This window comes from Neopsephotus bourkii, unplaced genomic scaffold, assembly GCF_033783945.1.
Source record: "Neopsephotus bourkii isolate Nb327-2 ecotype Australia unplaced genomic scaffold, CSIRO-AGI_Nbou_v1 NB_1358, whole genome shotgun sequence".
NCBI classification, from domain to species: Eukaryota; Metazoa; Chordata; class Aves; order Psittaciformes; family Psittacidae; genus Neopsephotus; species Neopsephotus bourkii.
Genome location: NW_026901837.1, coordinates 4,650,913 through 4,666,008, shown reverse-complemented (window position 1 = coordinate 4,666,008; position 15,096 = coordinate 4,650,913). Strand labels below are relative to the sequence as shown.

The window sequence follows — 15,096 nt, the reverse complement described above, 5'->3', positions numbered from 1 at the left end:
TAAAAATATGGTACTTCCTAAACAGATGAAAAATTGTCAGGACCACCTTTGAAATTAATTTACTATAAGCATTTGTATAGCAAATCAAGATTTATCCATTTAAATATGAAGACAATATTTGAGCACCAGTCTCACCCAAATTTTAATCTTGCAACTGTAACCTTGCCCCCTGGGAATAGCCTAGATCCTGTGATACAGCTGAAGAGAAATCTCTGCTTTCCACTGAGTGTTTTCTTTCACTTCTTAGCAAAAGAAATAAAAAGTGTTTGAAAAAAATGTAGATCCTAAATCTGTGAGGGACCCAGTTCCCACAGGCTGTGGTGAGGTCAAAATATTGATTGCCCCACAAAATTGAAACCCAAATTCTGTTCTTACATTAGTACAAAAAACTGAGTAGTCTGACTCAGATTAGTTCACTGACACAGAATTATTCCGATGTTAGTCCATTGTGTTGACTCAGAAGCTGGTTTACACATTTCCCCTGCTAATTCCTCAAGCGTGAAATGTGGAATGTAAATACAACGGTAATTCATAGAGAACAATGAATGGGCTGCATTAAAATGGCAGTAAACAATTTTGTTATATGAAATACTGCTTAAGCCATGAATCACAAGAGCAAAACAAATTCCAGATAAGTCACTGCTTTCTTAGGTTCTGTTTGAGTTTTTGTTATTCTATCCAAGTGTTTCAAGAACATTGTAATCTTTAAAATAATATATTATAAAAAGCCAGTTAAACCTTGAAAGAGACACTTTAGATTAAAAATTATACTTTTTAAAAAGCCATTTGTGCTGGCAATCAATATGTAGTTTACTCAAGTTTTTAAAAATTTAAAACCTCATTTATTCTTCATTGTAAGTAGTAGGAGATATTTACTTTTTGATATGGTCAAGCTGATGATGGAATTGGAGTCCACTATCAGTCCCTGATAGCTGGAAAGCTTATTCAGTGACAGCCTGACACAGCATTGATAAATTCCACAGGGCTGTGGAGACATTTGTAACTAATAATAACTTTAGTTGTACCACTTTTCTTAATCCACCTTCAGAACATCACCTTCTCTAGACGGTGATGTGCAATGGCCCAAATGATGCAACTCTGGCCTCACTGACTCTGCTTGTGACCAGCTACGAAGCTCTGAATAACTCGTTTCAGCAGAGGCTTTCTGGTTCTGTTTCCAACCTCTTATTTCTATCTGGTCCAATCTGACAGCAGTGCAAAAACCACCTTTTTCTACATACTGAAGGAAAAATCAATCCAAAAAGTCTTCAGTTTTAGTTGAACTATTCGTGCACAATCCTACATATGATCATTTCACTAGTCTTGGGAGGGGAAAGGTGAATTTTATATTTTGAAGCTTCTTCTTTCACAAATCATTTCTTTTTCCCCCAGAATGTAACTGTGGAGGGAGAATGTGTGACAGCCAGACGGGAGAATGCCTCGCAGACAGTCCTCAAGTTTCTACTGGCACAGACTGCCCAACCATCAGTAAGAAGACTATCATGAGGACACTAAATATTAATACTGCTCTTGTATTTAGATGCTTACAAATACTACCTTAAGGGCTCAGTTCTCTAGTGGGCTCAGCACTTTGACCTTGGTCTCAGAGCGCACTGAAACATGTGAATATGCACAATGCCCTGATGAATGAGTATTTAAACAGGTTCTCACTTGCTTGACTGAGTACATGCATACATCCAACTCCGATACAGGCTGAATGATAAGGTACAAACTGCGGAGCAGTAGATGTGCATCACCTAAGTTACTTCAACAGACTTTGAGATGCAGTTACTGCAAAATAATATTTTGTCCCTAAAAGCTGCCATCACAACCCTACCTGTGCCATATTGCATGTAATTTATGGTTTCCTAGTTGTACATCTAGTATAAATTGTTGCTGTTGGCAATTCAACATATATCCACCAATCAGTTGCTTTTCCACTATCATCTCCCCTATTCTAAAGACAGCAAGCCTGAGGAGTTTCCAGAAGCACTATGTTGTGTTTATTGGTAACCACTGATGGTTTTTTTCAAATGTTAGTATAATTACACAGTATAATGCAGTACAATGTAGCACATATGGATTCCTAAATCGGCTCCCAAGGCAGGTCGTGTGCCTGGAAGTGCAACCAGAAGGAAAACATTTGAGAGCTGATGCCATCAAGAATACTGACTGTAAAATATCAAGCAAAAACTTATGTAGGAATCAGTGTTTCACATTCACCTAAGTCTCTTGCATTTAGTAGTGGCACAAATGTCACTAAAAACAAGGTAGTATTGCAAGCATTCAGCAGGTATGAGGATATCGTTCTGTGCAAGCATATTCCAAAAGTTATAACTGTGATTTTACAAGTTGCCTTCCTAATCAAATAGGCAGCCAAGAGCCCATCTGCTGGACATCCTTGTTTCTCATACCACTAAGTTTTAAATACAGAGTTTAGGCTTCTGACAAAATGAAGCTTGTTTTGTGACCATCATCTATTGTCCTTCAGGCAACAAACATGCACAGCCTCTAGGGAATAGCCAGGAAATACCTCCTCCCTCTCCCTACTGATTATGGAGCCGCTGTGGCAGCCTCCTGGAGCAGCCCCAGCTGCTGCTGCTCAGCTGGAAGTGTCATGACTGCACTGTGGGACCTCGGAAGTGGGCGGATGAAAAGAGAAAGAAAAATGGGTATCCATCGGGATCCATCTGTGAGAAAGAGAAGGAAACACTGTAGGGCAAGAGCACCATAATGTGATTTCAAGGTATGTGCTGTTAACTGACACAAACACTAAAGAAAAATGATACTCTCTTATTTTCTCATCAGGCTGTGACAAATGTATTTGGGATTTGACAGATGACATCCGATTAGCAGTTCTGGCTATCGATGAAAGCAAATCGACTTTACTGAGCATTTCTACAGGTGTTGCAGCTCAAAAGCGCTTGAATGACCTGAATCTCACTACCACCCATCTGCAGGTACAAATATTGATGACATTTTTTTTTTATGTCATTTCAATCTATGAATTTCTACTCCCTTCCTGTAAATTTCTATCCCTGCCCTCACAAGACAAAACATTTGTTTTCAGATGCACTGACTTCTCCCCTCCCCCCTCCCCCCATACAGGCAGCAATGTCCAACAAAAAGAACCATTCTGTGCTTTGGACCATTCAGGTTGATGGTGCTGCAGATGAAATGAATAATCTCCTGAGAGAAGCAGCAACACTTGATGAACAGGTTTGTTTATAGCCCCCTGCCAGAGCTCTGATGGTTTGCAATTTGCCATATTTGGATGCTAGAGTGAGAGGTTACTATACTGTAACAGCATCAATTGGAAGGGACCTAAACCAATCATCCAGTCCAACTGCCTGACCATTTCAGAGCTGAACAAAAGGTAAAGCATATTATTAAGGGCATTGTCTAAATGCCTCTTAAACACTGACAGACATGGGGCATCAACCACCTCTCTATGAAGCCTTTTCCAGTGTTTGACCACCTCTCAGTAAAGAAATGTTTCCTAACATCCAGTTTGAACCTCTAGGTGCCACAACAAGAGTGGCAGTGCCCTAAATGATAGTTGGGAAAACTCTCTATTTCTATTTTCTATTTCTAAACTTTCTACTTTACTTTAGCTCTGAACTGCAAGCATAAATGACCTATGAAGTCATCTTGCCAGAACAGGAAGAATGTAGGGCCAAAGTCTATTGAAAGTGATCATGGGTTTGTCACCACTCACAAAAATCCTCCCCTCAGGATCTGAGATCCTACCTACCACCTTACACAATGTTTGATCCAAGATACACAGACTGCCTTTCTATTTTGATTTCTAATTAAGCAAAATAACCAGTACTAAACTAATGCAGATTGACTTATATCTATTTCACATGTATGCTTTCATAAAATTAAATTAGCCCCAATTAGACACTTCAAAATGTATTACAAAAGTGTCAGTTTAAAAGGCTTTTCATGAACACACTGAGATAGGAGCCTGTTCAGTACTGAAAACATGCTTTAACACAACTGTAACCATAAATGGTGCATCTACATTCATTTGTCAGGCTATAAAATTAAGGTTATCTACTCTCAGCACATGTAATACTTTCACTGCACCCTAGAATACTGATATATGTTTAGAGAAGAAATACTGTTCAAAATTGCTTTTCCTCTATTTGAAGGAGATATCATTAAACATCTTTCTGTTGCTAAGATATATATTAGTGAAATACATCACTATTCTCAGAGGTAACCATAGCTGTAGTAGGACTAGTGTATATTTCACACTTACTGCAAAATGCCCATCCTTATATTCACTTACCAATTCCTTCACAAGACAAATTAAATTTATACCTTACACTAAAACTCAAACACAGGAGCAAGTAGGGGGATTAAAAAAAAAAAAAAAAAAAAAGAGGAGAAAGGGTTGTATAGAGAGGTAGAAGAGAAAACTTGGGTTTGGGCGATTTTAATCTGCACTTACTTAGCCAAAAGGACACTGTGGTATTGCAGACTACGCCTGTGTCCAAAGGAGGTTTCATTAAACTAACTCACACATACACCCTCCTCTGTACCTGTGAAAATCCAGCACAGTTCACATGCCTCAGTTGGTAGACAGGATGATTAAGGCATTAGGTTTCCTAGGAATATCTAGTGAATTTGGATAACGATGTTTTTGTCATCTTCAGTGCTACTTGGGGATTTCTCAGCTCATTTCTCAGTTTGTTCCTAAACCAATGAACCATGGTTCCCTCTGGTCTTTTCTCTCTGGTTATCTATCTCTACTGCTTATTCCACACAAACACTTATAATTGCTTCTATAGGCAGGGAAATAATGGCCCCAGACTCTCACGGTGGAAGGAAGAGCGCAGTAAGAACTCTGAATATAATGAACTTCTTACTCTTTCAAGGCACTTTCATGGAAAATTGGTGCAAGACTCTTGAGTAGGTTTTGCAGAGATATGCTGCATCTTCCATTTAGAACATTCCACGTGCACATCCCTGTGTCTGAGATTCCTGCAGATTCTGATCTAAACCCCAAAGGCAGGATGAATGCACCAACTGTAAACAAATCGTTCCGCTAAATGAGAAGAGTAAATGTGATCTGCAACTCCCTGAGTCTGCTTGGGATGAGCTCAGAGTAAAACAGCACATAGCTCAAACCTGAATGCTTGGCAGAGACTTGGGAGAGCTGAGAATTTTTCCTTCCGGGGCTCTTAGCAAATTTCAGGATGAGTCTTTGTACTCATGAATGAGTGGGAATTTGAGGTCCCTAAGAGCACCCCTCACTCATGCGGCTGTGTTTCCCATCAATCTCATGGCAATCAATCAGCAAACCTGTCTGAGCAACTTCCCATGTGTTAAAGAAAAATCTGGCAAGGAAAGAGCATTATAAAAGGCAAGTATGCGTAAAAACAAACAAGTTTTTTCAAATAAGCATGAAGTGGTGATGCTGAGCAATAGAGCATTCACAAGAAACCCTAATAGCTATCACGGAGTTCGCCCTTCAGAGACTAAAAATTCAAGTAAACAGAAATAAAATTGAAACCTTTCTATAAACCCTTACGTTGGGAAGACTTTGGCCTCCCTGACCCTGCATTCAAGCGCCACCTGGTGCCTCTAAAACCGCGAGTGAAAACCGGCTCCACGGACCGCGGCAGCCTGGCTGGAACTGAGCCCGCAGCCAAGGCACGGCTGAGCCCTGCCAGGGCTGTGGGGCAGCGACGGCGTCCTCCGTAATTCCTGCAGGATTCATTAGGCAAGTATGAAGTGAGCACACCAACAGCCAGGCATCTTCCGGCTTGAAAAGTGTTACGACACTCCAAGCCAAGAAACTAATTTTACAGGGGGAATTTTTGCTCATGCATCCCTAACATGGACCTTGAATCAAACAGTTTATCAGGGGCAAGCGTGTGGCGTGGACTTACATGGGGTCTAGGAACATTGATAGCACAGCAGTCAATTTTTTTTCCTGGAAAATACCCGTGAAAATTAAGTCTAAGGACTCCAAAAGTCAGTGACCTTCTTGGAAAGATAACTATGACATGGTAACCCTTTGTTTCCTGTACATGTAAGGGAACACAATGCAGAATACACCCTCCAACATCATATAGTATAGGAGGCAAAACACTCTGCTCTTGTATTTTGAATCCTTGTACTTTTTCTTAATTTTAACAAATTGCAGAGCTGGGGACCTCACTTGAGGGAGACACTGATCTAAAAACGGTTGTGAGCTTGACAGATGATTCTTCAGTCTATATGCTTACTCAGGCAACACCATATCCAGCAAAATAAGCCAGTCCTGCTGAATGCCTAGGAGACTCAGCAGATGGGTGTTTTACAACTGTACATAATTTATGGCAATTTAGTTGCAGCAAATGATGGATAAATATGGGAAAGATTTTAATCTCTCACTCTGCAGTTCTGAAAATACCTACAAGACAGACAGCCCCTCACTTCAAACATCTCTGTAAATGCCACTTTATGTGATAAAGAGACTTTCACATGCACATCAGGAGAAGGCAAAATGTGTGTTTACACTGTTCATCCTCACATGTGCATATGGATCTGAAAAGAAATCTAATGTGTAGCTCCCATGGTTTATTCATAGGGAAATGAAGCATCCAGCAAAGGCCTAATGATACAGAAGGAAACCATGGAGACCAACAACCGTGCTACTCAGCTTGTGCAGCAGCTCAATAATATGAGGGATAACATTCAAGGTAAATAGATTTCTTTTTGGTTCAGCTCAATGTCAAGAATGCATTAATGAAGCCTCCAGCAAAAAAATGTCACAGTGATTGGGCACTCTCGCAAAGCAATCCGTACATGAGGCTCCTGCAGCCTCCAGTGCCATTACAAAAACTTATCTTTCTTAAAAGACAACTGATAGCATGGGCTGACATGGTCTGACCCCCAGAACAAGAGCTTCTCTTCCTTTTTTCTCTCTTTGACAGAGCAAAATAATAGTAAATAGGTTTACATTAAGTACTTCAAGCTAAATTAGCCTGTAGCCTTTGTTTGTTTGAATAGCTGCTCAAGGTATTTATACACACTTGAGGAAAAAAAAGAGTTAGTATCAGACTGGGGCTGGATGGAACCACAAACGCAAGCACAGGATGTGTCATGAGAGTGCTCTGTGCCTTAATTGTCAGCAGATTAATGCAAGTGCACTTTTTCCATGCTGCTGATAAGCAATGGAGGCCGTATGACTTGCTAGACAGATTTTTATTTAAATTGTTCTTTCCCTTTTCAACCCACGGCAGTCAGTTCAGGCTGACGAACTCTGGCCATCGCACCAGTGAGTGTTACTTTAAATCCTTTTTTTGCCTTTTAGCAAACTGTTGCTGAGTAGGATTATGCTGGTTCATACAACTTCATGCAGGTGCTTCTAAAGAGAAAAGGACACTGAATAGTAAATAATCTCGTGAACTTACTGCTTCCCTGAGATCAGTGTGGGAGGTGGTGGTGAGTTTCTTTTCAAGCTGCTTATTGCTTCATCTGACCAGAATTTCCAATTGAGTTTGGGTCCAGACACATCTACAGAGCGTTACACACTAAGTGTTCTCTTGTTCTTTTTTTTTTATTATTGTTATGATTGAAATACAGAAATAGATTGGAAAACTGCATCCTCATTGCCTTCTTTTTCCACAAAGAAAGTGCTGCTTCTAAATGTAAATGTGAAAGGCAGAACTGTAAACTGTGTGGCTAGTGCAGGCTGTCAGAAATGGTTATAGTGATGCTGTTTCACAGTAGGAGAGGTAAACACGATGAGGAAGATCTCCCAAAACTAGGAAAAGAGTGAAAACAAAAGCTTTTTCATGTTAAAATGTGGGACAAACTCACCTATTGCCTCTGTGTCCTGCTCATCTGTCAATACGCTGTGAGGGGATGCAGATAAAAATTAGAAAGTCCGTCCTTGGGCAACATGCTAGAGCAATAAAAGCATCTCTATATCTAGCATAAATTTCAACACAGCTTTTCTTCTGACCGTAAATGTATGTATTTTACACCTTCCCAGATGAAGATTTTTTCGTTAATATTTAGAGCCTGCAAAACCTCTTGCATTTTCAAGAATTTTTACTGCCCTATATATCAAAGGATAAATGAAAACAGTGAACACCTTCCCAAGCACAACTGCACTTAGAAAAGGTTCCCTAGTCAAAGACGACCATCTTCATCTGGAATACCTATGACATATCATTATCATGCTGATATATGAAATTGAGATTAAACCTATTGCAGCTTCTTCTTCAGCACCTACAGAAAGCAATAAAACCACAACTAAATGTACTCAGAAGCACCTGTCCCCTGGACACCTGCATCATGAAGGCCTCCATCCTGCTGTAGAGCACACTGATTTCCCCCAGCTTTGGCAAAGCCAACAGTATACAAAAGCTGTATATGGCACCAGAATAGAAAAGCTAGCTGGCAGTTGAGGTTAAACAGTCCTTTTACGATAGAAATACTTAAGAAATCTGAATAGCTCTGTCTTAAAGCAATTATTGCAAGCTCTGTGGCAACTTGTATAAGGAAGAGCAGCTACACATCAACTGTTATCCTTGCTTATCCTTATCTCCATGGGTGCTTCAATCATTATTTTAACAAACATAGTTAAGATATACCATCACACACACGAGACAGGCTGAGACCAGACTTATAGTATGTACATTTCTCCAACCTTCTTATCCCTGTGATGCTAAATCTTGCCTTTGACTCTCTGGCCATCTGTCACATTTTATTTCTACAGCTATTCTACCCTTGTAGAAGGCAAGCCACTCTTTGCTCAAGGGAAGGCCTATGTGTGCACATGCACACATGCATGTGCCAGCATAAGAAGGAAAAAGAAATCCATGGAGCTGCTGGTCATGGTCGGTTACTGCTTGGTATGAGCCTTTAAGGCTTCACTAATGAGCTCAGGAGCCAGCAAGAAACTGCATACAAGGACACTGCCAAAGAACCAGTTGTGCCACAATTACCCATCTATTTCTTATAAAAATCTTACATATGCACAGTGCAGGCTTTGCCAGCTCTGATTATCCACAAAAGTAGTGACGAGCGCAAGCCAGAACTACTCACAACATAGCAAGAAAGGGGCAAACTTTGTAACACCTACACTGGAGAGGGGTAAACTCAATTTCAGCTACAGGGATCCAACAGTGTTTTTTGAACGGAGACCAAAACCTTGAAATAGTGTCTGTCTCCAAACCAGCTAGGCAGTACCAGGCCAGAAGCCATATGCTACCTCTTCAGGAACTTTTTAAGATGGAAAAAGAGGTTATTTCAGTCTCCTTGCTGCTGTTGTTACTTAATGAACATAACATTTTTGTGGCAACACTTAAAAACCACAATCCTGGATGAATTCCCCAGCCTGCTACATGCCACAGAACTCAGAATAAGCCAAGTAATGCACACATCCCATGCCTGTTTAATCTCCTCTTCTGACAAGACCCCCGCATATGTCAGGAAGAGTGATTTATTTACAGGTTTAATTTTAAGACAGGATTGAACATAATAATTATCTACTATACAGTTAGAACACAATTAAAACTTTATTTTGCCATCATCATGATCTGGATTCACAAAAGTACTCCACAGTTTTTACTTGTCTGTAGCCATGCTGGATTGCCCATGTGTTCCTTTTTCCCACAGAAATCAGCAGCAAGATGAACTATTATGCAATTCAGCAAGAGCTGAGCCCTGAAGAAACTGCCCAGAAGCTGAGTGTGGCTGAGGAGATGCTGATGGAGATCAGAAGCCGTAAGCCTTTCACTAATCAGAAGCAACTTGCACATGAGGCAGAATATGGAGCAGAGGAGTGTGAGTTTTAAGTCTGTTTTCCATTCACCCACATGTTGATGTGAAGCTGGCATGGGTTGGGCTGCACTGGATGTACTGTTGAGCCCCTGGGGGAGGACCAGCAGGCACTTGGCAAGCACCAACTAGTGTGCTGAAGATGCTGCTGCTTCCAAATGCCTGCCCCAAGTCTCTGTTGGCGCTTGCTGCCCCCATGGCAGCATGGGCAGAAAATGTGTGTGCCTGTGCGTGCCTGCACACTGCAGCACTTCAGCAATAGCTGCTTAGGAAGGTTCATGCCATGGCTGGAATTGCTTGTATGAACATCTTCCTTCCCCCCCTGCCAGCTCTGCCATAGGGACAGTAAACTCCAGCAGAGAACAAATAACTGCTGGTATGGGAAAGAGCGGGAGCCTAATTCTCACAGCTTGGTAAACTGGAGTCAGAGCCCCAGTACAATAAGGACTGCCTTATCCAGAACAGCCTGGTTTACTGTGAGAATGAGAAACAAATTAAGAAGAAGGAAAGCCAAATCTAGCTTCTTTCAGGAATAGCTACTTGAGAGGGGAAATTAATGGGATTAAAATAAGGCACTAAAATGAAAGGCATCTTTCCTTTTCAAAATGGGTGGGAAAGTAAAACCTAGGTATATGATCCCCCAAGTAAGATTTTAACAAATGTGTTTTACTGTCCCCTCAACAACAGCAACAGAAATTGTTGCATAGGTGAGTTATGTCACAAATCCAAGATTCAGGGTAATCAGTGGCCTCTGATTTTTTTCACAGTGCTTCTGCAAGTTGAAGATTTTCATGAGAGGTACAACGACACCAGATCTCTAGTATCTGATGTGCTGGAGCAGCTCAGTGAACAGGATGTGAAGCTGTCAGACCTACAGGCGGCGTTAGACCAGGCGTTTAACTATGGTATACAAACAGATGATATAAATAACGAAAACACAGCCAGTCTTCAAAGGCGTCAGGTACTGTGCAGTGCATTTATCATAACTCTTGTCTGGAACACTCCATCTCTGCTGGTTTTTAAAATAGTAGCTTATAAAGAATTTAGATTCAGGAATCACCACACCAAAAAGGAACTGCTTGAACTACTCAGTGGGATGAATTTGACTCTCCAGTTCTACGAAACAAGTTCTGAAGGTACAAGGAGCTATTATTTATTCATAAACTGAAAATAAATTACAAGTTTTGGTACGGCATGTCTCTGCAGGCCAAGGGAGAAATGGATAGTAATGCCTAAACTAGCAGGTGTATTTAAAAAAAACCTAAGAAGCTTAAAATTCCATGTATCATGGCTGCTATAAATATTGTGGTGGGTTTCACCAATTATGCACTGACAATGTGGAAGAATTTCCTGCTCACACAGGCAATTATATTCCATTAAAAATTATTTTAGAAGACTCTGCACTGCACTAATGCCCTGGGCTCAGCGCATTCATATTGTCTTACCCAAACTTTCTCTCTAGTTCTCGTTAAACAGAATGCATTCCCACTTTTTCAGGAAAACCAGACGATTGTCCTTGCATCTTCAAGCACAAACCCATCAAACCCACGCTCTAACTGCTTTGCAACAGATAGCTTGAAACTAGGATTCCTACTTGCTGAATAAACAGCCTAGCTATAAGGCTATAGCAGTTTTCCCTTATGCTCTGTTCAATTTAATATTTTCAGTATTATGACAAAGTAATCACTCCAGAGGAGAACTCTAAGGAGACCTATCCCCCACAGCACTGAAGTGGGGCATGTTTGCCTGTAAGTGGTGGTACTAGGTTCAAATCCCATCTGGATGATGAAGAAATTGAATTTTCAGGTCTCTTATCCCAGAAAAGTACTCAATCCATGAGCAGTAAGACTTTTTTTTTTTTCCTTCCCATAAATTTTGTGACTCTTACTCTGTCCCACCAGAATGTTCCACCTAAAACTTGTCATTTATTTTTTCAGCAAGGAACAAAACGACAAAGAGAACTGTTTTCATTTCAATGGCTGAAATTGTTTTGATACTGAAGGAGAGGAGTTTAGGGCATAATTTTGTGATTTGGAGACCAATCTTGCAAATTCGGGATGACCTCTGGGTTTCACAGCATCAGTGGCCAAGTTTTGAGCTCTTGAAATTTGCAGTGCTAGAAGTTCACGCTCATGTGGAAGGTCTAATAATTCAATAGAGAAATCAGGCATGCCGTACTCATGAATTCTTCTACAAGCAGCTTGGGATCTTTATGTACAAAGCCTCTTCTGTTGTTCCATTGTTTCATAATTACAGTGCCAAGCTGCAGCTTGTCTCACATTTATGAAGCAAAGCCTGAAGTGTGTAGTCACATTGTTCACTGTTTTTAACCAGTTGGATCTTCATTATTACTCACAATGAAGGCAGATGCTGTACAAGCCATTGTTCACATCAGCTTTACTATTGACACAGAAAAGAGATCTTTGGACTGTAGATTTTAAAAAACTTCCAGAACAAAAACTAGTCTCCAGACCACTATGAAAAAATCCACATCTAATTTGTCTCTCCTGTCAGTGCAGAGAATAATGCTTCATTCCAGTAATTGCTCATGCTGTAATATAAAATGAAATTAGTATTTTTAAATATCCAACATATCTTTCACAAAGACAAGAAAATGCAAAGAGTCACATTATGCAGTATTAGAGATGTCTGAGAAAAACTTACTTAGACTTCAAATTTGTCTAAAGTCTATTTAGTTCATCACCTTGTCTTTTGAATTAACTTCAATAAATTTAATAAAAATGGTAACACTGTCTTAGCAATAGAGACAGCATTGGATGTGATTTCATCTTGTCTCATTTTCCGTAGAAACAACACGAGAAAGTAAAAGCTCAAACTGATGAAGTGAACGGCATTCTGCTAAGTGCCACTGATATTTTGGCAGGACCACAAAAGGTCAACTCTGAATTAAGTGAGATAATAAAGGTAGGTGCCTCAGTGACTTGTTTAAATGATATGTCCTGATTTTTTTAACTTTTGTGTGTGTAGACCACTAAATAAAAACATCTCCTTTTTCACACTGCTTCAGTGAAGTACTGATGAACATTCCCTCAGAAAAGTTTAAGTCTTCATAGATGAAAAGCTCTGTAATTTACTGCTTTGGAAAAATAATTGTACTATAAGGATTGCTGACTGGAGGCAAAGCTGAATGAAAGATTTTGCTGTAGAGTTCTCAATCATTTCATTACCAGCAGCGGCCAGAAGACGCTCTGGTAAAAGACTGCACTATATGCTAAATTCCTTTTCTCACACTAGCAAGTGAGCACAGGAGAAGGCTAAAGATCCCAGATATCACTGTTAAAACAAGCCAGTGTCAGAGCGTAAAACATATATAAACAGACTGCCTCATAGAAATCCTCCTCTGGAGCTCTAGGCTAATATCCAGTGTCCTGAATGAGACAAGGTGTTGCAAGATATTTTTAGAAATTTTAGGGTTTTGCATTTTCTAGGAAAAAAAATGAAGAAAATAAACCTGGGATTTTGCTAACTGAAAGATTTACCAAAGATGTTTTGTTTTTTTTTTTCATGTTTTGTGTCAAAATTTTGAGATAGTTTAAGACAAATGAAAATTCTCTACATTTATTTTGGTCATAGTTGCCCAATTTTATTTTTTAACACAAAGACAAATATACAAAATTTCTTAATTTTTCTTTGGGAAAGTGATTTGAGAAAATAGAAAGAAGACAGCTTGCTTTATAATCATCCCCGGCCATCAAGCAGTATGATTTTTTTCTCTCTCCTGTTTTTTGCACAAAAACAGAAATTTGTGTTTTGTGCAAAATGAATTTCTGTAGTTTATCATTTTGGGTCCTCCACTCCTGTGAATAAGCTTACACATAGGGGACATTCACACTACAGGGAAGGAAGTAATATGTGAACATTGTAAATCTTCCATCCTCATCGGAAATAAGCATTTTTGGGCTTCTTTCACTCATCCCTTCTCTCTCCCTCCATTCCATCCTTTTTTCATGTGAGGCCACATTTATAACCCTGTAATATATCAGCAGCCTTGTGTATTGGAGAGAAGGTGAATGCAGGCCCATTTGCTCTTCCCCACAAGTATTTCATATGAGAAAGAAGTATGGCTAAGGCAAAGGGATACTGCTTCTCCTTGCCTATACACACATACAGGAAGTATTAAGGTGGGCTGATTTACAAATTACACTAAACCATGTTACATTTTAAAAATGTAACAGAAAGCAACATTATAATAATATAAAGGGTAAAATAAAATATAACAATCAAAATACAGACTTTATTTTTTACAATTTTCATCTTCTTTCCTTCCTTCCATATTTTGTTCAGAATGTGTCAGGGTTCTATGCAGAAATAGATGGAGCGAAAAAGGAACTGCAAGAAAAAATAGCCAATCTGTCTCTGTTTGATGATGATTTAGTAGAAAAGGCTATGCAACATGCACACAACCTAAGAAGACTTGCTGATGAGCTTGACAGGTAAAATCTAACTTCAGCAGACTCTGTCATATAAATGCTACTTATTGAACAGCTGAACTAAAAGACAAGCAGAAACACAGCAACATTAAGTATTCTGCAAATAGACACTAAACAAATCAATGCTAAATCATGTATGGAAGGACTTGTCATGGTCCAGAGGGAACAGCTGAAGTTGAGCTAAGCAAAATCTATTTCTCTTTTCAAAGAATAAACATGTATCTTGCATGACATTCTCCTTTTTCTAATCTGGCATGTTCTTCTTTTCGCATAATAGGAAAAGTAGATTACTGGTAAATAAAATAATACAGCCAGATTAAATGGCATTTGCAGATGTTTCTCATGTCAGTTCACTCACATTAAAAACCATTCAGCATTATGTGCCACAGATTGAGATCTGGGATAATTTTTGTTCAAGAACTGGACTAGTTGTGATACACAACAGGTTGTGTCCCTGTGTAACTGCCCCACTGTAACACCAAAAAACTGACTGTAAGTCTTCCTATTTTGCTGGAAGATACTAAATGTATCAACTTACACTCCCTATCCCCTCCCCCATTTTCTAAAAAGTCACCTCTAGATAGTTTGAAATATGACTTTATTTGCAATTGGGATTGCCCATGGAAAAATCACTGCTACAAATGAATACTTAAATAAAAAATTTCACCAAAATCAACCTTAAGCAACATCATGGACATTTGCTTTTGGAAGATACAATTAGTCTTGAAGTATATTATCTAAGTATCAGTTGCTTCTTAATATTAGTATGCCCTAGATAGGAGATTAAAATAGAGAAAAAAATAACAGATGGTTTTCTTTTATACAACTGTATAAAGCTGACATCTGAAACTGTTCT

At 39.4% G+C, this 15,096-nt stretch overlaps 1 protein-coding gene across 1 annotated transcript in view; it reads left to right on the top strand.

Annotated features, from left to right (window-relative positions):
* Positions 1–15,096, top strand: part of LAMA4 (laminin subunit alpha 4) — a 100,752-nt gene that overhangs the window by 46,931 nt on the left and 38,725 nt on the right. The window contains exons 6-13 of the mRNA XM_061366845.1: positions 1,393–1,488; positions 2,809–2,960; positions 3,109–3,219; positions 6,587–6,698; positions 9,628–9,795; positions 10,557–10,750; positions 12,598–12,714; positions 14,095–14,243. Coding sequence (XP_061222829.1) covers positions 1,393–1,488; positions 2,809–2,960; positions 3,109–3,219; positions 6,587–6,698; positions 9,628–9,795; positions 10,557–10,750; positions 12,598–12,714; positions 14,095–14,243 — 1,099 coding nt within the window. The remainder of the gene's footprint in view (positions 1–1,392; positions 1,489–2,808; positions 2,961–3,108; positions 3,220–6,586; positions 6,699–9,627; positions 9,796–10,556; positions 10,751–12,597; positions 12,715–14,094; positions 14,244–15,096) is intronic.